At 46.9% G+C, this 24644-nt stretch overlaps 1 protein-coding gene across 1 annotated transcript in view; it reads left to right on the top strand.

The window, feature by feature from the left end:
• Positions 1–24644, top strand: part of FARSB (phenylalanyl-tRNA synthetase subunit beta) — a 70959-nt gene that overhangs the window by 7304 nt on the left and 39011 nt on the right. The window contains exons 3-13 of the mRNA XM_056111666.1: positions 2342–2496; positions 6368–6437; positions 7003–7118; positions 8777–8927; positions 10414–10522; positions 11948–12018; positions 13872–13933; positions 14891–14942; positions 20299–20360; positions 20632–20839; positions 21330–21410. Of these exons, the coding sequence (XP_055967641.1) occupies positions 2342–2496; positions 6368–6437; positions 7003–7118; positions 8777–8927; positions 10414–10522; positions 11948–12018; positions 13872–13933; positions 14891–14942; positions 20299–20360; positions 20632–20839; positions 21330–21410 (1137 nt within the window). The remainder of the gene's footprint in view (positions 1–2341; positions 2497–6367; positions 6438–7002; positions 7119–8776; positions 8928–10413; positions 10523–11947; positions 12019–13871; positions 13934–14890; positions 14943–20298; positions 20361–20631; positions 20840–21329; positions 21411–24644) is intronic.

The following is a 24644-nucleotide window of genomic DNA, read 5'->3' as shown; positions in this document are numbered from 1 at the left end:
TGTTTGGAAGGGGCAGTCACTTAAGTGATCAGATGAGCAGACCCTTGCAGGCAACAAGGAGAGAGGCATTGAGGTTTTTTTTTTTTTTTTTTTTGCAAAACTATCATCTAAAAGGGGCTGGGAAGGCGTAGAAACGTTGCTTAAGCCAGAGGTGCTGGTGTCCTTGGCCGCCGCCCCTTCAGCACCTCAGTGTCCCTCCCTTGTCTGTTATTTAGCCATCACTATGAATTTTTGTTTGTTTGGGGGAGGGGGGGCGTCACACCCAGCAGGGCGTCAGGGCTTTCTCCTGGCTCTAAGCAAGCTCAGGGATTCCTCCTGGACTGTCTGTGGTACCGGGGACTGAGCCAAGGTCAGCTGCATGCAGGGCATGCGCCCTGCCCACTGTACAGTGACCTCTCTGGCCCTGGTCAGGTCAACTTTTTATTACAGAATCTGTTTTATTATGGAACGACAAAACTATTAGAGAGATTGTTGGTCATTTTGTATAAACACAGAGCTAGAGCCATAGCGCAACGGGTAGGAGCCAGGCTTCGCATGCAGCCGACCTGGGCTCAATCCTCGGTACCCCCATTTGATCCCCTGAGCCCTCCCTCCTGCCAGAAGTGATCCTTGAGTGGGAGGCAGGAGTAAGTCCTCAAACAAAAGCAAAAGGGAACACACACAAACTTTTTTTTTTTATTAGTGAGACATCATTATTAGTGAGGTACAGTTGTAGACTTACAAATTTTTGAGCTTGGGTTTCAATTATACAATGATCAAATACTCATTCCTCCGCCCGTGCCCATTTCCCTCCACCACGGATCCCAGTATCCCTCCCACCCCTCACAATCCCCATCCCTCCCTGCCTCTGTGGCAGGGCATTCCCTTTTGTTCTCTCTCTCCTTTTGGGTGCTGTAGTTTGCAAAAGAGGCATTGAGTGGCAATCCTGTTCGGTCTAGAGTCTACTTTCAGCATGCTTCTCCCATCCTGGGAGGATCCTCCCAACACCTTTATTTTGTGTTCCCTTCTCTATCTGAACTCCCTTTTCCCCTAGCATGACACACAAACTTTTTACAAGCTTATATGTTGACCCATTAGGAGAATAGTTGATTGCTCCTGATCTTCCGAATCAGGCTACGCCATCAGATTGGCGTCTTGAAACCCTCTGTCCATCTTTTGCATAACAGTGTGTGAATAATTCAGGTCAGGAGCTCAGTAAATTGCTAGATGGGTCATTTCAGAGTTAATATAAAATTATATTTTGAATCTTTAATTTTTATTACGGGGCGACACCTGATGGTGCCTGGGGCCAGCCATAAAGTGCCAGGATTGGAGGGAACCCAGGGCCTGGCACAGTTGAGACATGTGCTCTGCTACGAGTCCCATGCCGGCAGCAGAGTGGGCACACCGCTTAGTGTAGCGGCCAAGGGGCTGTTTTTGCATGCAGCTGCCCTGGGTTGGATCCTTAGCATGAGTAAGACTTGAGCACTGTGGAGCGTACCCCCCCAAACCGAAAATAAAACAAGTAAAGGACAATCTGCTACTTTTATCTTCTGTTTTGTTTTGTTTTTGTTTTTTGGGTCACACCCGGCGATGCTCGGGGGTTACTCCTGGCTCTGCACTCAGGAATTACTCGTGCTCGGGGGACCCTATGGGATGCTGGGAATCGAACCCGGGTCGGCCGCATGCAAAGCAAACGCCCTACCCGCTGTGCTATTGCTCCAGCCCCAATCTGCTACTTTTAAAAAGATTACAACTATCTCGGTGCAAGGTTCTATTGTCTATTAGTCTTTTTTTTTTTTTTTAGCATTTTCTAGCATATAAGGGATTAAATACTTTTAGATATTTTTAATTGAAAATGACGTTGAATTATTAGATTTCCCACGTGTGTCATTATAAATTAGCAATGTATAGGTGTTGCCTTCTCTTTCCTTCAAAGAATCCTCATTGTCTTTTAAATTCAAGACTGGCAGACCCTTTCTGTAGAGCGCCAGGTCTGACCCAGCTGAGACTTTATATAGACTGTAGGCTAGTCTGTGGGGCCACTTGCAGAGATGCGTGTAGCTTAGTGGGCCTGGCTGTGTTCCACCCAGGCTGTACATTCGAGAACAGTGGCAGGTCAGCGGGCCGGCCAGTGCTTGCCCACCCTGACTTTAGATGACCCTTGCTCTTTCGGGATGAGTGAAGACGTCGGTCCTTGGCGAGAGTCAGGTCTGATGGCATTTACTGTTTTCGTATTTTGTTGTTGCCGGTATAACAGACCTTAACTTACTGGGTAGAAGGGCACGTATACTATTGCCATTGCTTCAGAGGACAACTGCTTTTCAACCCTTTATAGAAAAAAAAATTGTGTTTGTTTTAGACTTCAGAAAAGGAAATTATAAGCAAGGAGCAAGGCAATGAGAAGGCCAAGGGTGCCTCTGATGTTGTTCTCTACAAGATCGATGTCCCTGCCAACCGATATGACCTCCTCTGCTTGGAAGGATTGGTTCGAGGGCTTCAAGTCTTCAAAGAGAGGTGAGGGGATTTGTTTGCTGAGTGTTCTGCCAAGTTGGTTTTCTTTGCTATTGTTGGTAACCCTGGGTAGATGTCTAGGGAAAAAAAGACGAGGGCAGGAGTGATAGTACAGCTGGTAGGGTGCTTTCCTTGCATGCGACTGACCCGGATTCACTCCTTGGCACCCCACTCTGGTCCCCCGAGTCCTGCCAGGATTGATTCAGAGTCAGGAGTACGCCCTGAACACTGCTGGCTGTGGCCCAAAAACAAAAAGCAGAAGAATAAAAGATTGCCGGTCAGGTCCTCCGCCTTAGGTCTGCATAAAGGAATGATTGAAGGGTGAGATTCTTGTAGATCATAACCATTTGAAAATTCACTTCTGTGTTAATTTCCACTGTGGTGCATATATATATATATATATATATATATATTATATATGTATATGTATATTTCTTTTTGGGTCACACCTGGCAATGCACAGGGGTCACTCCTGGCTCATGCACTCAGGAATTACTCCTGGCGGTGCTCAGGGGACCATATGGGATCCTGGGAATTGAACCTGGGTTGGCCGCGTACAAGGCAAATGCCCTGCCTGCTGTGTTATCACTCCAGCCCCTGTGGTGCATATTTTAAAGTGTAATATATTTGGCTCATTTAAAAATTCTTGAATGGGGGCAGGAGTGATAGTACAGTGGAGAGGGCACTTGCCTTGTATGTAGGCTACCTTGTATGCAGTTCGATTCCCGAGCATTGCCTGGAGTAATTCCTGAATGCAGAGCCAGGAGAAGCCTCTGAGCGTCGCTGAGTATGACCCAACAAGAAAAAAAAAATCTTGAATGGGTCTGGAGAGATTTGCCTTACCTGTGGCTGTAGCTGTGAATCTGGCTTGGAACCACAGTATTATGTGTGGTTTCTCCGAACACCTCTAGGGATCACACTTGAGCACACAGGTGGGAATAGCCCCTGAGCACTGCCAGGTTTGGCCCAAAATGCTCTGCCTCCCCTCAAAAAAACCCAAATAATATTTGAGTGGATTTAGGTGAATTGCCTCAGTAGTTCAGTTGCAATAGATTGTTCTCTGGATTTGTTTCGGTTGGGAGAGAGAGCAGAGCTAGCGGAGTTGTATTCTTAAATTCCAAGAGAGCTTGGAGTAGCTCTTCCTAGCTGGTAAAATGAAGGTTTTATGTGCTGGCTCTGTGAGAGATCTGTTGGAACCAGATAATTGGTCTCTCTGGTTCCAGGTCCTTTACACTGAACTTTTTTGTCTTGTGTGTTGTGTGTGTATATTTTCAAAGAGAAGGTCATACCCAGCAGAGCTGGGAATGGGGAGAGGCAAGGTTCTGATGGTTCAGTAATTGGGCTGGGCAGTGTCAGGAGTTGAACCCAGGACTTCAGGACCTCACAGCCTTGCCTACGCTAGGCATGTGCTCTATACCGCCTGGACTGTCTCCCCCCGGTCCAGTGAAGATTTTTAAGTCTCCTTCCTCTTCATGGAAAAACTAGACAAGTGAAGAATATATAAATTGAAAATGACGTGAAGCAATTACCAGCCGCTAAATAGCAAGTATCTTTGTTTTTTTTTGTTTGTTTGTTTGTTTGTTTGCTTTTTGGGTCACACCCGGCGATGCTCAAGAGTTACTCCTGGCTCATTCACTTAGGAATTACTCCTGGCAGTGCTCCGGGGACCATAGGGGATGCTGGGGATCGAACCCAGGTTGGCCATGTGCAAGGCAAACGCCCTACCTGCTGTGCTATCACTCCAGCCCCGTAGCAGGAACTTTCAAAACTCCAGAGGGTGCGGGGGTGATGGATTAGATCATAGATTAAGGTGGTTGACTTTGGCTGAGAACCTAGTTGATGCCCTCCATGATGGTCAGACTCGGATATGTTTATTTTCAGATCACACACAGCAGTGTTTGGCGGCTGTTTCTAGCCTGATGCTGTGGGTCAGGGTCAGAGAGGACCATGCAGTGCTGGAGGGTCCAGCCTGGGCCCTCCACAGGGTGAAGTATTGCTCCAGCCCTCTGAGGCCTCTCCTCCGTCCACCTGACGGTAGTGGTTTTGGAGAATGCAGGGGTCAAGGCGCTTGCCTTGCAGGCGGCTCACTGGGGTCCCATCCCCGGCATTGCACATGATCCCCTGAGAACCTTCCACACCTGAGCACAGAACTGGGGGAAGCCCTGAGCCTCGCTGTCTGGGGCCCCCAGACAGTCACCAATAGCAGATTCCAGCCTTTTGCACAAGGGGACTGGTGGTTGAAGATCGCTGTGTTTCCCAAACCTGCCTGGTTTCGAATGTCTGTTTTTTGCGTATGCCTTTTTTTTTTAAAAATGATGACTGAGAATTAGAAAAGGGTTTGTAGAATAACATTGGTTTGTCCTTTCTCCCTTGCTACCGGGAGCTTAGGTTTTTCGGGTAATACCCATCACAGTGCTCCTGAAGTACCTCCATTCCTCTGTGTTTATTGGAATGTTCTTTGGACCAGCACTGTCTGTCTGCATGCCCCAGGAGCTTGTCAGAAACTTTACCTCTCCGCCTATGGAATCAGAATTGATGGCTCGGTTCATTGTAGTCGCGCCGAGGTTTGAAAAGCCCTGACATAAAACTGCTTCCTGCCCTCTCCCAATATGACTCACCTAGATTTCAAAAGATGCCGCTTAGGCCCAGAGAGATGGTAGAGGAGGGAAACCACTTGCCTTGCATGTGGCTGACCCAGGGTTAAGGTACCTGACACTGCATATGGTCGGCTGAGCACGGGTGGGCTAACTCCTGAGCACAGAGCCAGGAATAGTCTGAGCCCCTCTGGGCTGGCCAAAGCAGGATCTCCCCTCTCCCCCCCATTCCCCCCGGCAGGGTACCTTTATCAGACTGGCCTTTCTTTCCCCTGAGTACCAGATTCAGCGAGTCCAGGTGAGACCTGGCTGTGTGCTTCCCTCCTTTCTTTTTGGTGGGGTTTGGGTGACTCTGGGCTTCCTCCTGGCTGTATGCTTAGAGGTCACTCCAGGAGTACTCGGGACAGACCATATGTGATGCTGAGGGTCGAACGGAAGCACATTTTCCTCAGCAGCTCAGACAGACTCTCATGGGTGCCGTAGACTTCCTTCCATCTTCCTTTATTATCCGTATGAAGAGGTCCATGGTGTGCGGTCTCAGGGGTCTGAGCTCTGGAGCTCGTCTCTGGAGATGCTGTACTCCAGCTTCCTGGCACTTGCCTGTGTTTGGGTGGGGGGATGGGTTTCCAAGCAGAGTTCAGAGGCATCAGGACCCTCTTTCTTGATATTCTGCCAACAGGGCAGGGAGGGGGGCCCTGGGGGTCACTCCCACAGGGCTAGGGGTACCTGCGTTGTTGTTCATCAGCCCAGCAGTTCTCCGAACCCCATGCTTGGGCAGGTTTGGGGAACTTACTCCTGGCTCTGTGTTCAGGGATCAATCCTGGTGGGGCTCAGGGGCCATTCCGGTGCTGGGAATAGAACCAGAGCCAGCCACTTGCCAGGCCAGCACCCTCCCTCCTGACTGTGGCTCCGGCCCATTTTGGCACCTCTTATTGCTTCTTTATGTAGTCACAGTTCTGGGGAAAAAGATCTTTAGGGTTATCGGTCAGCCCCTTAGCTGATGTTTAAGTGCCGCTGCATGCTTAGTCGGTGAATTTCCTGCCCCTCTGAGTGAGGTTCCAGTGGTTGGTCACTTGTTACTATGGGCGTCTTATGCCACGGTTGGACAATGTTTAATGTTGGAAGCTTCGCTTTTTAAACTTTTTTTTTTTTGGCTTGCTATCAAACCTCAACTTCTTCTGATTCTGTTTTACTTTACATACCTTCTATGCACAATAGAATATAATTGACTAATGAAATGTTCTGCTTAGTAACAGGCATTTGTCTTGACATTGTTTTAGGATAAAGCCTCCAGTATTTAAACGGGTATCGCCTAAAGGAGAAATCCAGAAATTGTTCGTCACAGAAGAGGTAATAATGATAAATTATTTCCAAAAATTTTTTTGTGTACCTATATAAAATGGGAAGGAGAAAGGGCCCCCTTTTCCAAATATAATTTTCTTCAATCTTTTCCTAGAAATGTTGTAGTGTATTTAGCAGTTCTTAAGATTTTAAAATTTATTTTTACCAAGAATTACATAGGGAATAAGGTGTCTGATTTCCATGACTCATTTTGGAAAATATTCAGACATCTAAGATACATTTGAGATCTAATTGTTTAAATTGTGGTACTTACAAAATAAAAACACATGAGAATATCATGTTTATAAAAATAACTAAGCAAACTACTGTAAGGTTTATTTTTCTCATTTAGTAAATTTTTTAAAAAAAATAAATCTTAGCAAAATGTCAGTCCCAGGAGGAATTTTCTGTGCAGAATTCCAGGAGGAATTTTCTCTTGTCACTGTTACCTTGTCAGTTGACTGAGTCAGTCATATGAGTCAAAATCTCTGATAGCACAGCTGTTATGAGTTAGACCGCTGATGACTCTTCCAAAGAACGTCCCTAATTGTCCATCTCTGCTGGTGAATTTCAGACGGCCAAGATCCGCCCTTACGCCGTGGCCGCGGTCCTCCGGAACATCAAGTTCACGAAAGATCGCTATGACAGCTTCATCGAGCTTCAAGAGAAGTTACATCAGAACATCTGCAGGTGTGTGTGCTCGCCTCTCTCTACTCCTTTCCCTCCCTCCACCCTCTCCCCTCCCTCTGTTGTTTCCCACCCCTTTCTTGCTCCTTTCTCCTTTCTTCTCTCTTCCTTCTCCCCTTCCTGACTTCTGCAGACTTTTTCAAAGCATTCCGAAGTTAGCGAGCATATGAGAGTTGCAAGATTTTTAAAGTTGCTGTAAGTACTCCCTATTCTTAGGGGTCTTTCTCGGTTGCTTTTGTTTAGTTCATGCTTTCATGGTGGTCAGTGACTTTTAGAATCGGAATCAGTCTTACTATTGTCCCTCATTCTTTTTTTTTATTTTTTTATTTTTGGCGGGGTTGCACCCATACCCAGTGATGCTCAGAGGTTGCTCCTGGCTCTGCACTCAGGACTTATTCCTGGCGCTGCTCGAGGGACCGTGTGGGATGTCAGGGTGCAAGCAAATGCTGTACCCACTGTACAGTCGCTCTGGCCTTCCTCATCCTCTTCTATATCTCTGCTTCTGTTCCTTTCTTTCCTGATTGATAGTTTCCTTTAAGTTCCTAAAAATTGTTCTTGGCAGATAAACTATGACAGATGACATTAATAACTTCTGAGCTTCAGTGTAACCAGTGTAAGTTGCTGATCTTTAGTTTTCTCTATTGTATTATAGCTGTATGACAGAATATTTAGGAAATTATAGAAAAAAGACTTCAATATGGCATTTTTTTTTTTAAATTGAATCACCATGAATTACAGAGTACAGAGTTGTTCATGATTGAGTTTCAGGTATCCAGGTTTCCAACACCGGTCCCTTTACCAGTGACCCTTCCTTCCACCACTGTCCCTAGTTCAATATGGTAGTTTTATCCTATTTTTTTTTTTCTTCTTTTTTGGCCATACCAGCAGTGCTCTTAATCCTGGCTCTGTGTGCAAGGATCTTTGCTGGCAGGTTCAGGGAACCACTTAGGATGCTGGGGATTGAACCCAGGTTGACTGTGTACAAGGCAAATGCCCTCCCTGCTGTACTATTTCTCTGGCCCCAGTTTTATTCTAATTTTATAACATATTGTTTACTTGACTAGCCTAAGAGGAAAGAAGATCAAAAGAAGGTAAAGGTTAATGGTGACTTAACAAAAATGTCCTGGGGCTGGAGAGATAGTACAGCAGGTAGAGCCCTTGCCTTGTGCATTTCTAACCCGGGTTCAGTCTCTGGCCCCCCAAACGGTCTTCTGAGCAAGCCAAGGAGTGATCCCTGAGTGCCAAGCCAGGATAAGTCCTGAGAACTGCCAGGTGGGACCCACCCTCTAGCCCCTCCCAGAAGTGTCCCAGTAACAGGCTTTGGAAAACAGTTGGGCAAGGAGTTGATTTCAGCTCCTGAAATACTGTTTTAGGTTGCTTTATAATTTCTCCACTACTTCTCATAGGTGTGAGCATTTTTTTTTTTGGTGTGAGTATTTTTTACAATTCTAACATTGCCGTATACTAGTAGGTTTTAGGAAAGCATTTAAAATTAATTTTTTTTTCCCCAGTGCCTCACTTAGGGCCTCCTGAATTCAAGGCATGGACTCTGCCTCTCAGTCATCTCCCTGGCCTTTAAATAGTCTCTTTGAAACAGTCCGTTATCTTTACAGTCTCTTTTCAGAATATTCAGTTCTTTGCTTTCTCCCTCTCACCTTCAGGAAAAGAACGTTGGTTGCTATCGGTACTCATGATTTGGACACGGTGTCCGGCCCCTTCACTTACACGGCAAAGCGGCCTTCGGAGATTAAATTCAAACCCCTGAATAAGAGCAAGGAGCACACGGCCTGTGAGCTGATGAGCATGTACAAGGTAAAAGCTCCTCTGCCTAACTGTATAGATCATAAGATTCTTTCACCGTTAAGTTTTAAAAATAGAGACATGCAAAAAGTCCTTCAAAAAAAAATGTTTTGGGGCCAAAGTGATCGTCCAGTGTGTGGGCATTTTGCCCTCTCTGACCTGGGCTTGATCCCTGGAACCGGATATGGTCCCCTGAGTCCCCTAGGAGCACATAACCTGGAGTGAGCCCCGCAGCACCGCCACGTGTGGGCCCCACAAACGAGAAAAAAAAAATCAATCAATAAAAAAGTGTCCGATGGGGGCTGGAGCGATAGCACAGCGAGTCGGGCGTGTGCCTTACACGAGGCTGACTCGGGTTTGATTTGATTCCCAGCATCCCATATGGTCTCCCGAGCACCGCCAGGAATAATTCCTGACCACAGAGCCGGGAGTAACCCCTGAGCATTGAGCATTGCCGGGTGTGACCCAAAAAAGCAAAAAAAAAAAAAAAAAAAAGTGTCTGATGCCAGCCTAGTTATTGCTTGATTCACCAGTGGATCCTAGGCAACGAGTTTAACTTTCTTCGTCTCTTGGATGATTTTAATTGGCAGCTAGGACCGAAACCCCCTGGCCTGGAACATACTATGTTGTATGATTAAAACTCATACAAGTAAAAGGCACTAGAAGAATCAGCTAATCTCTTGGGGGTCCTGGGAGTGGTCATTCGAGACACATCCGGGTTGCTTAGGACCAACTCCTTCAGTGCTTGAGAACCTGATGTGATCTTAGGGTTCAGACCAAGGTTCACCCCATGGTGTACAAAGCACGGCTGAAAGCTAGTTTTGTGTTTGGTTTTGCTGTTTCAGATGGGAACCACTGTTTAATAATGTGGATCTCATTATTAGCAATTTAGATTTCAGCAGCGAAGATGATTTAGTTGTCACTTTTGAAGTGTCATTTCTTCCCTAACTGGCCAGCGGTTTGTCTATTTGTAAATGGTTTTGTGATGGTTTGTGTCTTTTGAGGACTTGACTTTACTATTGCAAACCTGCTTATGCTCATTAAAAAAAAACCCTACTCTGTTGCTCTCAGTTCAGTGGGAGAGGAAGCTGTGTAAGGTTACGGGTATAGAAGTTACCTAAGAAAATCCTTTAATGGAGACCTTTGTGTAATTTGGGAGGTTTTTGTTGTTGTAGTTGTCGTTTTTCCTATCTGACTCCCACCACCTCCCCACCCTGCCTTATTTTTTTTTTTTTTTGACACCTGGTTAGGTATGTTAACTTGTTACAGTGATAGGAGTAAGATACAGTTTTTCTGTTTTGTCTTGGGACATATCCCACTGTGCTCAGGGCTCACTCTGGGCTCTTTGCTGAGGGCTTATTCCTGATGGTGCTTGGGAAACCTCAGTGGTGCCAGAGGTCAAACCTAGACTGGCCACTCGCAGGGCAGGTACTTTACCCGTTTATCCCTTTATCTGACCCAAAGAAACTAATTTTGACTTAATTTTTTTTTTTTTCAGACTGACAACCACCTTAAGCATTATTTGCATATCATTGAAAAAAAGCCCTTGTACCCCGTTATCTACGACAGCAATGGTGTTGTGCTTTCAATGCCTCCAATTATCAATGGTGAGTTCTTTCTTAATGTTGTTTCTTTTCTTTTGCTGTTTTTTCTTTTTCCTTTTTTTTTTTTTTTGGAGGCGGAGGCACATCCGGTGGTGCTCAGGGGTTACTCCTGACTGGCGGGCTCAAGGGATCATGTGGGATGTTGGGGATCGAACCTGGGTCAGCCGCGTGCAGGACAAGCACCCTCCCCGCTCTGCACTATTGCTCTGGCTCCTTTTACTATTTCTTCTTACTCTTCACTTTCTCTCTAAATTTCTCAGTCAGGGTGGCTCAGTCAAGTAACTCTTGAGAATCTCAGAACTTTCGTCAGTTGTATTGTAGTTCGTTCTTTCCTGAATTCACTTACTCAGGCTCCTATTTGGGGGGGTGAATGTGGGTTTTGGGGGGTGAGTGTGGGGTCGTGCGGGGAGCTACTCCTGACTCTGTGCTTACCGGTACTTGGGGGACCACATGCCAGGGATTGAGCCTGGGCTGGCAGGTGCCTTCACCCCTGTCCTGTCTCTCTGGTCATATTCAGCAGTGCTGCTGGGGTTTATTATGTATCAGTATCTGTAACGATTTTCTCCTGCCAGTCTTGGGCTGAACCCAGCCCTTGGGCCTGCACTGTCCCCCAGTTGAGTTGCGTCCCCCCAACTGAGCTGCTTCCCTGCCCCTCCACCGTCTGTCCTGGTCCCCTCCCAGAATTGTTTTTTTTGACTCAGGCAGGAAGTCAGGTCCCTTTAACTCAAATTCAGTCCTGCCTGCTGCTCGAGAGCTGAACTCACGCTGAGCAGCAGAATTTTTCTGTCCTTTCTCCTCTAGAGAACTTGATCCTCTTCACTCCTTCCTGGCGCCTGGCTCCCTAGGGGTCCCAACCACAGGGGTCAGGGGCCTGATGCTTTGGGCTGGGGGACCTCTGGGGCTCCGCCCAGCAGTGCATGGGGGTGCTCTCTGGTGTGGGATCAAACTCAGGGTCTCCCATGAGCGGGACATGCGCTCTCCCACTCGGGGCGTCTCCCAGCCCCTCCGGAGACTTTTTTTAAACTAAAAAAAAAAAAAAAAAAAACCAAAAAAACCCCAGAAAAACGAAAATTGGGTCTTTCGGGCGGTGTTCAGAAGGGCCATTTGGTGTGATGCCAGAACCCGAGGCTGTGATGCCACAGCTTGGGCCCGGGAGGGGCGGGGGCGGGGACCTCCAGGGCTTCCCGTTTGCTGCTTGGGGCCTCCCAGGCTGCCTCTCGGAGTCGAGTGTGCCCGCCTGGAACTCCTCCGGGGTTGTGGGTGACAAGAAGGCGGGGCACTCTCTGGAGGCTCCTGCTCAGTCTCTCTGCGCCTGTTCGTTAGAAGTCGTAGATCCTCTTACAGCAGCTGCGTCAGCTTCTCTGGTACTCCAAAGTGCGCGTGATTTCTGAAAGTGACGGCTTTGTTGTTGTTATGTGTCTGTCACAGGGAGCCACTCCAAAATCACACTGAATACAAAGAATGTGTTTGTGGAATGCACAGGAACCGACTTTACCAAGGTAAATAGAAGTGGGTGTGTTTGGGTCAGATTATTTTCAACCGATCGGATAGATTCTACTTCTGTAGCAAGACTCTGTGGCCAAAGATTAAAATAACGTTTGTTCTGTTTAGAGGCGGGACCGTCCTTTTGGAATTTAGCCCACGTGGCTGTTCTGTGCTTTGGTTAGGATGCTTTCAGTCTGCAGAGGTTCACTGAGCACCTGCTGTGTTTCTAGTGCCATGGGTTGGTGATGAGTTCTTTGTAATGGGGGGGCTGGAGGGAAGTAGGGGGTAGGGCCATATTCGGTGGTGCTCGGGGATCACTCCCAGCGGTGCTCGGCTGAGCCTGTGTGGTGCTGATGCTGGGGATCAAGCTGGGGTCAGGCATACACCTCACCCCCTGTTCTCTCTCTCCAGCCCATCTTCTGTTTCTTGACTTTAAGAAACTTGTCAGCTAGTATGGGAGTTAGTTATATACATGACTGTAGAATAGAGAATGGGATGATACTTGTAATGCAAGCAGTATGAATTGTTTTCCTTCTCCCTACCTCCCCACCGCTGTTTTTCTTAGTTTAGAGTAATTTTGGTGGCTCTGTGGACTTGTTAAAAAAAAAATTTTTTTTTAACTATTTTAAGAATGACTTAGCAAGTTGCTAGTGGGTTTATCAGCACCCAGCTATTTAGGATACGTGGAGTCCCTCTTGTTCATCAGTTTTTAGTCAGAGCAGGTTAGATTTGGTCACGCTGGAAGCTGTTTCTACAGTAGGGTTTCTGTCCACGTGTCCAGAGAGTCTTGGAGTAACGTGACTGTTCAGAAAAGGAAATAAATGTGCATGGCAAGAGACAGCTGGAATATTGACGTCACATGTATCTTACAGAATTGGCAAGCATTCGTAACTTATAGAACATGCTTACCTTCATTTCCTCTAGCTCTTATTCTTAAGAAAAATAGTAGTGCATTCATTGACAGATCTGGACTATATTCTCTGAAGTTTATATTCTAGCGAGAGTTCGCTCTGGAGAGCGAGGCAGGGGCTGGTGCTTGGGGGAATCAGTGGTGCCAGTGGAGCGAACCCTTTGTTCCTCAACCCGACGTTTTATTCCCTCCCTTGGAGCCGTGTGCCGAGCCCAGCGTTTGATCGATACCCCCCTCCCCCCGCCCTCCACAAGCGTCTTCCCTGAAGTCTGTGTCTGAGCGAAGTGTACATATAAAAGTTAGGCATATATCCCAACAGTGTTAACTGTATTTTTTTTTTTGGAGCATATTTTCTAATTAAAAACAACAAAAATAACCCTGTAAACCTATGTAGTCCTACTGTGTGCTGGAGACATGTGTACACACATCTGTCTAGTCCTGTGACAGCACAGTCATTCCTCAGAATGCCCGAGTGAGGCGGGAACGTGCATTCTCTCCACGTGACAGATGGAGAGACTCTCAGGTACAGAGGCCTGCAGCTTGCTGCCTCGAGTCACCCTGCTACTTATTAGTGGATGCGGGGGCCAGGCATCTGGACTCAGACTTATGAGACTGATAAGGTTCTCCCCACAGTGAGCCATTTGTCTCTCTTCAAACCTGGGGGACCTAGGGGAGGGACGGGGGAAGTCAGCGATTTGTCTCAGTCATGGATCGTAACTCTCGGAGAACCGCAGAAATGCAGAACACCTGAAGATAAGGCAGGACCCCACCCCCTCGCCCCACCCCTCCCTCCTACCCCCTGCCCCAGCCATTAGTATTCCATTTCTTTTTCAGAACGTACATAAAGGAGCATTTTGGATGTTGGTGGCCTGCATTGTATGAAATATTAATTCATTTCCATCTGCATGAAGGGAGTACATTTACAGATGACCATAATGCTTTTTTTTCCCTTTCCAGACAAAAATAGTGCTTGATATTATTGTCGCCATGTTCAGCGAATACTGTGAGAACCCATTTACGTAAGTTCACTTGTCAACTTTATTGATGATCTCTAGTTTGAAGGTTACAGCATTAAGAACTTGTGCTAAAAATAAAGAGGGAAAATGTACTTCCTGTAACTCGAACGTATCTCTTCAGGGAACTAAGACATATGCATAAATGATGTATAAAATAAATGATGAGTACTTTAAAAAACTTTGATGATTTTCTAGCTGTTGTAAGGGCAAGTGACAGTTCACCAAGGCAGTTGGCTCAGGCCCCTTGGATGCAATCATGCTTAAGCTGTGTTTAAGAATAGTAAAACACGGAAGTCTGTAGAGATAGTGCAGCATGGAGGGTGCTCTCCTTGCACGAGGCTGACCTGGGTCCAGTCCCTGGCACCCTGTATGGTCTTCTGAGCTCTGCCAGGAGTGATAACACAGCCAAGTGTCGCCCCAAAACAAAAGCAAAGAAGATAAACATAGATTGCCAAAGAACAGCAGAGTAGAGGTGGAGAGACACGTCAGGGGCAAAGTATTGATTCCCGTAGGTCAATAAAGTGTTCTAAGGACTGTGTCGTAGTCCTGTTTTGTACTAGCACTAGAGCTTATGCTGGAGGATCAATTACAGTTCCTTCCTCAATATGCCACTCTAGAAAGTCTGGTTGAAATCATGTGGAACTCCCACAGTTCCTGCAGCCCTTTCTTTCAAGTCGGTTTGCACTACGGTGCTTGTGCGCATTAGTTTTCCTTTCCAAGTGCCCTGCTGGGCTCGTGGAGGGTGCAGGCCTGGCAGTTCTGGGAGAGAAGAGTGTCAGGAGACAGCCCTGCTCCGTCTGTGGTAGGAAGCGGAGCAGTGCCACATGGGGGAAGCCTTGATCTGGATGGTGGGGTTGGAATATGGGGCCGGGTGAAAGACTCGTTAATGGTACCCGTGTCTAAAAGGTGGCCCCGTTGTGTTTCACGGGGTCTTATTTCCGACTTTGTGTCTTTTCTCAGGGTCGAAGCAGCTGAGGTCGTTTTTCCTAATGGCAAGTCAAACACCTTCCCTGTAAGTACTGAAGAAGTGACTTGGTGTTGATGACAGTAATAAAAATAGCAGCAGTGGTTGTGGTCCACCTGTTCATCTCCCCGCGTGTGGGCCCTAAGCCTCGTTGCACCACGGGAAGTGAATCCTCACGGCAGGTACCAGGAAGTATTTTTGTCCTCTTTCCAGATGGAGGGATGGGCGGGGGTGGGGGGCGTTGGGGATGCTCAGCATGTTTAAGTGCTGTTACTATAAAGTGTTGGAGGTAGGAGCTCAGTCTTCAAAGTTCAACTTCAGTTGTTAGCACACTGCATCATCTAATTCCTCTGATCAGTTCTCTTGTTGACTAGTTAACGATAGTTGACTACTCTCCAGTTTGATAGCTTGAGCGATCTCCTGGCCCTTAATCTCGCCCTTGTACATATTATGCAGCTCACCCCCTGAGATCTCACCTGCTCACACTTGAAATAACTGTTGGCCAAGGCCATTGCCGTAGCTGAAACATAACCTCAACTGCATTCATGGGATCAGTTTAGGAATAAACACAGTTATTGTGAAGACAGAGGTCACTGGGACTGGAGAGATGGTCATTCAGAGATGAAAGTGCCTGCCTTGCCTGTGGCTAGTTTTAAGCACCCCTGGGTGCAACGTAGGCTCTTGGTTGGGGTTAGGGTTAAGGGTCGGGTTAGGGTTAGGTTAGGGCTAGGGTAGAGTTAAAGCTAGGGGAAGGGCTAGGGCTAAGGTTAGGGTTAGGGTTAGAGCTATTGTTAGGGCTAGGGTTAGGATTAACGTTAGGTCTAGGGTTAGGGTTAGCGCTAAGGCTGGAGTTAGGGCTAGGTCTAGATCTAGGGCTAGAGTTAGGGTGAGGGTTATGGTGAGGGCTAGGGCTAGGGTCAGGGCTCAGGTTAGGCTTTAGGGCTAGGGCTCCGACTAGTGCTAGGGCTATATGCTAACCCAGCATTCTTCATCGTCCTTTCCCTGAAGATGACTCTAAAAACAAACATAGCCTTTTTCACACAACGGTGTCCTAGTCTTCTGTTGTGCTCATCGAGTGAGGCCATTTCTTTTCTTAGTGAAACACCATGGGGTACAGTTGTAAATTTACAAACTTTTGTGCTTAGGTTTCATTATACAATGATCGAGTACCCATCCCTCCACCAGTGCCCATTTTCCACCACCAGTGATCCCAGTAGCCCTCCCATCCCCCCCCATTCCCCCCCCCCCCCCGCCTTTGTGGCAGGGCATTCCCTTTTGCTCCCTCATTCCTTTGGGGTGTTGTGGTTTTCAGTAGAGGTATTGAGTGGCCATCGTGTTCGGTCTATAGTCTACATCCAGCACGCATCTCGCATCCCGAGCGAATCCTCCAAACATCCAAACACAATTACTTGATGTTCCCTTCATGTGAGGCCATTTCTTTTCTTTTCTTTTTATTTATTTATTGAATCACTGTGGGAAAGGTTACAAAGCTTTCAGGTTTATGTCTCAGTCATGCAAATATCAAACACATTTCCCTTTACCAATACTTATTTTTTACCCTGAAGAACCCCAATAAAACCCCACCCCCCACCCCTCCCCGTCCCTGTGAGGCAGATGAATTCTAGTTAACACTCTATCTGCTTTGATTAGATTCATTGTTTCAATAAAAGATTCACCACTATTATTTAGAGTTTACCCCCCCCCCCCCCCCAAATCAGACATGCTGAAAAAGCATTGTGAAGTGATTTGCTTTCTACAGCTGGGTTCAAGAATTAAATGTTGGTTTTGGATTTCTGCTATTTTACCTATTGACCCTGGAGGTATTTCTACTGAAAGTCAGATAGTTAAGAAATTGGTTTCTGTGTTCTGGAGTCGTGGCCGTGCTGGAGAGCCGCTCGCGGGGGGCAAACGGTGGCCTCGGTAGGGCGTGAAGGGTGGAGCGAAACGCCCCCCTTCCCATGAGGTTTTAGTCGCCCCCACACTCCCGGCTCATACCTGCTGTCCGCAAGGCTACCATGTGGCCGCCATCTTTCTTTCCAGAGAGGAGAGGGCGACTGGGGCAACACCCTTTCCCCTCCGGCAGACTTGATGGAGGCCATTTCTTAATGACCTTTTTCTTTGCATTTTTGCCCTGTTTCTCGTTTCTGAAGTGATCAGCCAAGACTATTTCCTTCTGTTGAAGTAGCTTTAAGAAAGACAAACACATCCCTATACCCAAACCTTCTTTTTCCTGAAAACATGTATTAATTCTAATTTTAATTTGAAAGTGTAACCAGAAAGCATGAAACAGCATTGATTCTCTCATTCTCTTGCTCAGCTCTGGTCCCCGCTGCCCTGTTTCATCTGCAAGACTCACCTATGTACTTAGCTGCCGGGTAGCCCATAGCTGGGTGACCTGGGAAGGCTTCAGTCCTGTCCGAGTCGGCTTCGTGGTGATGGGGTTCACTGCCCATTGCCGAGCTTAGGCTTGGTGACATGGTGATGCTTGCAGGATTCGCAGCTGCAGGAGAACAAGCCTACTGTTCAGGTGCTTATGAGCTAGTCTCTCTGCTAGAGTCAAGGAGGGGAAAACTTTCCATTTCCTGGTGCTGTGGCCTGCAGGGAGCCCAGAGACGCAGACAGGGGGAGAACTTACAGCCATCTCTGCAGTTCATAGCTATAGCCCTCAGCATCTGCAGAAGAGGACATTTCTCTTTCTTTCTTTCTTTCTTTCTTTCTTTCTTTCTTTCTTTCTTTCTTTCTTTCTTTCGCTTTTTGAGTCACACCTGCCCATGCGCAGGGGTTACTCTTGGCTCTGCACTCCGTAGTAATTATTCTTGGCGGTGCTCAGGGGATCATTTGGGATGTTGGTAATTGAACCCAGGTTGGCTGCATGCAAGGCAAACGCCCTACCCGGTGTGCTATCGCTCCAGCCCCCAGAGAGGACATTTTTAATCTGTTTCAATAGAATGTCAGATTTGGAATGTTTCTCTCTCTCTCTCTCTCTCTCTCTCTCTCTCTCTCTCTCTCTCTGTACCAAGGGCCAAGTGAATTGTGTATTTGGGGGAAGAAACTACATCTTAAAATTCACTTTTTTGACCTATGTGATCTTTGAAATTGTTCGGAAAGAGCTATTAAGAATTTGAAGTGGTGAATGTTCTCACAAGCGATGCCGTAGTATTCCATCACTTGTTGGTGGTTTTCTAACCCAAAATGAGAGTGATGCTTCCCATATTGCTCTCCCAGTGAGGAATGTGCCTATGGGGTACTGGTGCTTTCTCATGTGAAGTAGTGCATAACAAAAAGAACTTCAAAAGTTATTTTTTTCTAATCTTGTGTTATAAAAGAGTTTAGAATAAGAGGACTAGAGGGGATTAAAATTGGTAATTGGAGAGACCGATATAGTTTAAAGTGTGCGTTTTGGAAGTTCGGCCCCCAAGCTTATTAGGAATCAAGTTGTTACTTCCTGCTTTGTATGTATTTAGGGATTTTATAAGGACAAGAACTATACCAAACTAGGACTTAGAAGTTTGCCATGGTAATTTGGGACTGGTCATAAAACTCAAATTCCTGTCTTTAAAATGAGAAGAGCTGTAGCATGTGGGATAAGTGTTTAAGTCCATTTTGAGAGGGTGTCTTGTACAGTTTGCTCATTTTAACTGTTCAGCAAAGGTTGACATATATATATATATATATATATATATATATAAGCCTAGAGTCCAAGGTCACAAAGTTCTGCTTACCTGGTTCTTTGGGGTTTCACTCATGCGTGAGGCTCGAGCGTCCGGACCTACATACATACATACATACATACATACATACACACATACACACTTTATATATGCATATATATATATGTACACATATATATTGTATGTGTGGGGGGGGATTGGGCCCCACAAAGAGGTGCTCAGGGGCTGCTCTCAATTCTTTGCTTGCTCCCAGTGGTGGTGGGGGACCATATGATGCCAAGGATTAGGGGTTGAATGGGGTGGGCTCTATACAAGACACAGCCTTAATCCCTGTGTCTAGTCCAGTGATCCTGGACCCTAATCTTCTTTTTCATCACCTGAGGATTTTGATGATACTCAAATTTGGATTCAGTATGTCTGTTGAAACTGCTCTGGCTAGAGTGGCCAGCATCTGAATTTCCGATTGATATTCAGGTTATGAGTATTTCTCACCTTCCAGGATGGCTTCTGACAAGGCTTCTGATTTGGGAACTGCATTTTAAATAGATGGCTATGGCCTATTCTTATCTTAATCTGAACAGATTTTGTTTGTTTGCTTGGGCCATATCCAGCTGTGCTCAGAGCTTGCTCCCGGCTCTTCTCAGACATCATTCCTGGCTGGACCATATGTGGTTCCATAACCCCGGTTGGCTGTGTGCAAGGCAAGCGCCCTACCCACTGTACTATCATTCTGGCCCCTAAACGTTTTTTTTAATTAAAGCCTTTCCCGAGTGGTAGTTACGATTTTTGAATAGTGATAGACATATTCGTAGTTATGTGTCCAGAGATAGTGGAGGTCTGCCGGGCTGCTGGAAGCAGGCAGAGGATCTCTGCTCTCAGGTCCGCTGAGCCTGGAGTCCGAGGTCAGAGTGATCAAATGATCAAGTGTCCAGAGGTGCTGGCAAGCCTGGAATTTGTGTGTGTCTGTTTTCCCCTGCCTGACCTGGTATGGCTCAGCTCCATTTGAAGTGGAGTGAGCACTCTTTCACGAGACGCTTGGCACAGTTTCCTTGTGTCCCGCCTGGAAAGGAGAGAGGAATATCTTCGTGACAGTCTGAGATTGAGTGTGGTGGGGCATGCATTGTGACACTTGCCTTATTCCTGCTTGGTCATAAGCACCTTGCACAAAATCAGATTCTCCAGCAGGATTGATCGTAGCAAATTTATTCCTCTCACTGTCCTCCCCGTTGTTCATCGATTTGCTCGAGCGAGCCCAGTAACGTCTCCATTGTGAGACTTGTTGTTACTGCATTTGGCATGTCGAATACATCACAGGGAGCTAGCCAGGCTTTGCCGTGCGGGCGAGATACTCTCAATAGCTTGCCGGGCTCTCAGAGAGGGCGGAGGGAATTGAACCTGGGTCGCTCGGGTCGGCCGCATGCAAGGCAAACGCCCTACCCGCTGTGCTATCGCTCCAGCACTTGTTCCTCTACCAATTTTTATTTTTTCTTTTTTGGAGGGGGTTGCTCCCAGCACAGCTCTGAGGACCAGGTGGGCCGGGGGGTCCCTTGGGCCAACTCGCTGGCCCTCGTGTTTTATGATACTTTGTGTAGTTTCAACATCTGGCCCTAATGATCATTTCTTCGAAGGGTGATGAAACTAACAGAAATGAGTGCGAAGGAGTCTGATGTTGTATTTCAGGGGAGTGATTTTAGCTCATTTTTTTCTCAAACACTTTTTTTTTTTCTTTTAAGGAACTGGCTTACCGAAAGGAAGTGGTGAGAGCTGATCTAATTAACAAAAAAGTTGGAATCAGGTATGCCCTGTAACTTAATTTATTTACTGTTGGAGAGAATTCCAGGGTGTAGTGTGAGCTCTTTAATTTTCCCTGAAAGAATGCTTGGAACAGGGGGGTTTGATGTCTCTTCAGACCAAGTTCAGTGACAATACAACGTCAGCAAAATGTTTGGTGTGTAATGGATTTAAAAAAACGTGCTATTATTTCAGGTGTAAGCGTATTTTAAAACAAAATAAACTGTGTTTAAATAGCCCGGTGAAGCTGATGGTTTGTTACATTCCTCTTTCAGAGAATCTCCAGAAAATATTGCCAAGCTTCTGACCAGAATGTACTTAAAATCAGAAGTCATAGGTGATGGGAATCAGATCGAGATCGAAATCCCTCCTACCAGATCCGACATCATGCATGCCTGCGATATTGTAGAGGACGCAGCTATTGCTTATGGATATAACAACATTCAGATGAGTCTCCCGAAAACGTACACCATAGCTAATCAAGTAAGATTGCACCCTTAAATAAACACTCCTTATTGTTAGAAACTGATTATTGAATGCCAGGAAAGCTTGGAGAGAAACAGAATGTAGGAATTAAGCAGTATTTGGACATGCTCCGCCGTGAGAGGCATTTGCTCTGGGGAGGATGTAAACCAGATGTCCGGTTGATTGGAGTCAAGCTGGAAACCTGTGATGACTCATTCTTTGAAGAAAGACAGGTCTCGAGTTTGGGGCCCCTGTCAGCTTGCTCACTGGGAGATTCATTTTTCTCTACCTGGCTCTGAAGGCAGAAGCTGCGTGGGAGCCATAGGTGTCTGTGTGTGCATGTGTGTGTGTGTGTGTGTGTGTGTGTCTACAGTCATGGCAGTTTCTGGTCATGGAGGTGGTGAGGAAAGGGTGGTTACCAGTCCATTAGTGGGGACGGAAAGGCAGCCCTTTATAAAAAAAAATATAAGAAACCCACTTTACTGAGGTGAAATACGTCTTTTTTCAGTTTCCTCTTAACAAGCTCACAGAACTCCTGAGATGCGACATGGCAGCCGCTGGCTTTACCGAAGCCCTGACCTTTGCCCTGGTACGTTGACACGCTTTTCCTGCCCAGCTGAGCATTTACTCGGAATCTCTGAATAGTCTGTTCTCCCATCCCTCATGAATTTATAAGAGCTATGTATTTATTTTACATTGTTTTTGGATCACACCCAGCGATGCTCAGAAGTTACTCCTGGCTCTGCACCCAGGAATCACTCCTGGTGGTGCTTGGGGACCCATATGGGGTGCCGGGGATTGAACCCGGGTCGGCCGTATGCAAGGCAAATGGCCTACCCACTGTGCTATCGCTCTGGCCCATTATTTTACCTTTTTAAAATATTTAAAAAAAATTTTTCAGGCCACGCCCAGAGGTGCTCAGGGGTTACTCCTGGCTCTGCACGCAGGAATCACTCCTGGTGGTGCTCAGCGGACCCTGTAGGCTCGAACCTGGGTTGGCCCTGTGCAAGGCAAGCGTCCTACCTGCTGTACGATTATTGTTCTAGCCCCGAACTTAGAAAAATCTAGATGACTGATATTTCCAGCCTTTGTGACTCGGTGTCATAGAACTCCAGGTAAAGGAGGCAGAAGATTGTTCTTTCAATTCCGGCTAGGTCTGAAGGGCCGAGAAGTGGCTGCGGTGGCTGGGGAGGGCAGCGGATAGTCGGGTGTGAAGGCGGAGGTCACTAGGTGTCCTGGCGAGCTGTGGGGAGGGGGGCCTTTCAGTCCGCCTTTTGTGGGTAGCCATGCCCACTTGATGCCGCCCTGGCTCGGGGCTTGCGGGCTGTTCCACATTAGACCAGCTTCTTTGTCTTTGAACATGTTCACAAACATTTGCTTTGAGTTGAAAAGCTGACATAAAAGGCTTAAATCAGGAAATGGATTTTATTGCAAAATCAGAAGGAAATCCCCCGCCCCAGCAGACTGACCATTTGGGAGATTGAAATGTGTATACAATTTGTAGTTTCCTTGGCCCGCTTTACATTTTCTTTTTCTTTTTTTTTTTAGCAGGGGCCACTCCCTGCGGTGTTTGGCCCTGTGGGGCAGGCCCTCCTGGCTGGGTGCCAGGGCACCACCAGGGATACTCCCAGCATGCGGCCCTTTGTGGGCAGGGCCTCTGCGCCAGGGATCAGAGTCAGGGCTGTGCCTGTGCTCAGCGCGTGCTTTCCCACTTGGTTCCCCCCCCCCACACACACACACCTCACCTACACTGTTTGCTTCTGAGCCTTTCTGGGGTGCCCACAGCATCATTTTCATCCGTAAAGACCAGCTTCATGATGGAGGGCCAAAAGCAGGCCACAGTAGGGACGGGAGCAGCTCTTCCTTTTTATAAATCTTTAAAACTTTATAAAAAAAATTATTATGTATTTATTTTTGCTTTTTGGGTCACACCCAGTGATGCTCAGGGGTTATTCCTGGCTCTGCACTCAAGAATTGCTCCTAGCTTTGCTTGGGGGACCATACGGGATGCTGGGGATTGAACCCGGGTCAGCCATGTGCAAGACAAATGCCCTTGCCCTATTGCTCCAACTCCTAAAAAATTTTTTTTTAATTTCATAAAGATGTTCACAATAATGAATTACATTCAAGATATACATATATATTTTTTTTTCTTTTTTCTTTTTTTTTTTTTTTTGATCACACCTGGCGATGCACAGGGGCTATTCCTGGCTCTGCACTCCAGAATGACTCCTGGCGGTGCTCAGGGGACCCTATGGAATGCTGGGAATCGAACCCGAGTCAGCCGCGTGCAAGGCAAACGCCCTATCTGCTGTGCTATCGCTCTAGCCCCTACATTCGATACTTTGACACCAATCATACCACCATTATTTTGAATTTCCCACCACCACTCAAATCTGCCGAATAGGCGGATGCTAGATAATTTATTTGTATTGCCCCCTGTTTAGAAATCTAAAATTTTAGATAATTAGGAGCTGGAGAAATCTCTGCCTTGAGCTGCTCGGTTCCAAGATTCTTTTGTGTGTCTCAGGATTGTGGTCTAAATAGTCACCTGATGTAGCTCGTGAGCGTACCTCCAGAGTCCCGTAGAGACAGGAGATGGGAAGGGCCGGCCCATCCATCCCCAATCCCATGAGGCCTGGTGTTTGGCCTTCACTAATCCCAAGTACCTGGGCTTTCCATTGGGTTGTGGAAGTTGGTGGCCGCAGGGATTCCTGGGGGCAGGTGGAGGGGCAACGCCTGCTCCCATCTGAGGCACCCCAGTGAAATCAGCCTGGCCCAAAGCCCAGAGGCATCTCTGCAGGGGCAGCTCTGCCTTTTTTCCTCCATCAGAACCCCAGTCCAGCCTGCAACTCTCAGTCTTATAGGACGGAACAGTGGGGTTCACTGCCATGGAGGGCTGAGCACAGTCTCTCTCCTGGTCCTCTCTTGGGCTCTCATTATCCACAGAGTGGCTCTAGTCCAGCCCCGTAATTTTTAATTCAGCCTCTCTGGGCAGCTGCGGGCCATCTGCTGAGTCCCAGGCTCTGTACTGACGACGGACTCCTGAGACCGAATGGTGAGACATCTTAGTGGTCACCAGCGCCCTAGCCTTTGGACTGATTAATTTGGGGGGGGGGGTTTAGGGGCCACATCCGGCAGCACTTGGGGCTAACTCATGGCTCTGTGCTTGGGGTGGCCATATGCGGGGCTGAGGCTAGAAGCAGGCTTGGCTCTGAGCTCTATAAGATCTCTCTCCCTTAATTTTAACTTTTACATATTCTGTAATGATGGGATTGAAGCCAGAACTACTTTTTTTTAAATTTTATTTTTATAAAATAGTTCACAATAGTTCATTACAGATAGTATCCAAACACCAATCCTACCACCGTGCACCTTCCCACCACCATGAGAGGACAGTTTTCTTGTATTTCATCCTGGAGCCATTTAAGCCCTTGTATAAGAGATTACAAGCATGTATGTTAGACCCAAACACATGTGTGCTGCTCTTGGTACATCTGTGGGCTAGCGTGTAAGAGCATTTGCAGCCAGGCGCTCCAGGACTTTTTGCGTCGCTCTCTTCTGGGAGCTTTTTTTTTTTTTCAGAGTCTCCGGATCTCAGCCATGGATGAGATTATATGGTGCGGGGGTCAGTTTGTGGGTGTAACTGCCAAGCTACTGGAAAACTGGGGAGCTGGGGAAGGAGACCCCGTCGTGTTCCGAGCAAACGTGGATATCGAGCTTGAAAATCTCATCACAGGTCTCCCATGTCTGTTTTTTTTTTTTTTCTGCAGTTTCCCTCATAGGTGAGGCTCATCCGAGTCTGTGAACCCAGAATGCTCTT

Source organism: Sorex fumeus, unplaced genomic scaffold (assembly GCF_029834395.1).
Source record: "Sorex fumeus unplaced genomic scaffold, SorFum_2.1 ptg000014l, whole genome shotgun sequence".
Lineage (NCBI taxonomy): Eukaryota > Metazoa > Chordata > Mammalia > Eulipotyphla > Soricidae > Sorex > Sorex fumeus.
The sequence above is the reverse complement of the archived record's forward strand: the minus strand, read 5'-3'. Positions and strand labels throughout refer to the sequence as shown.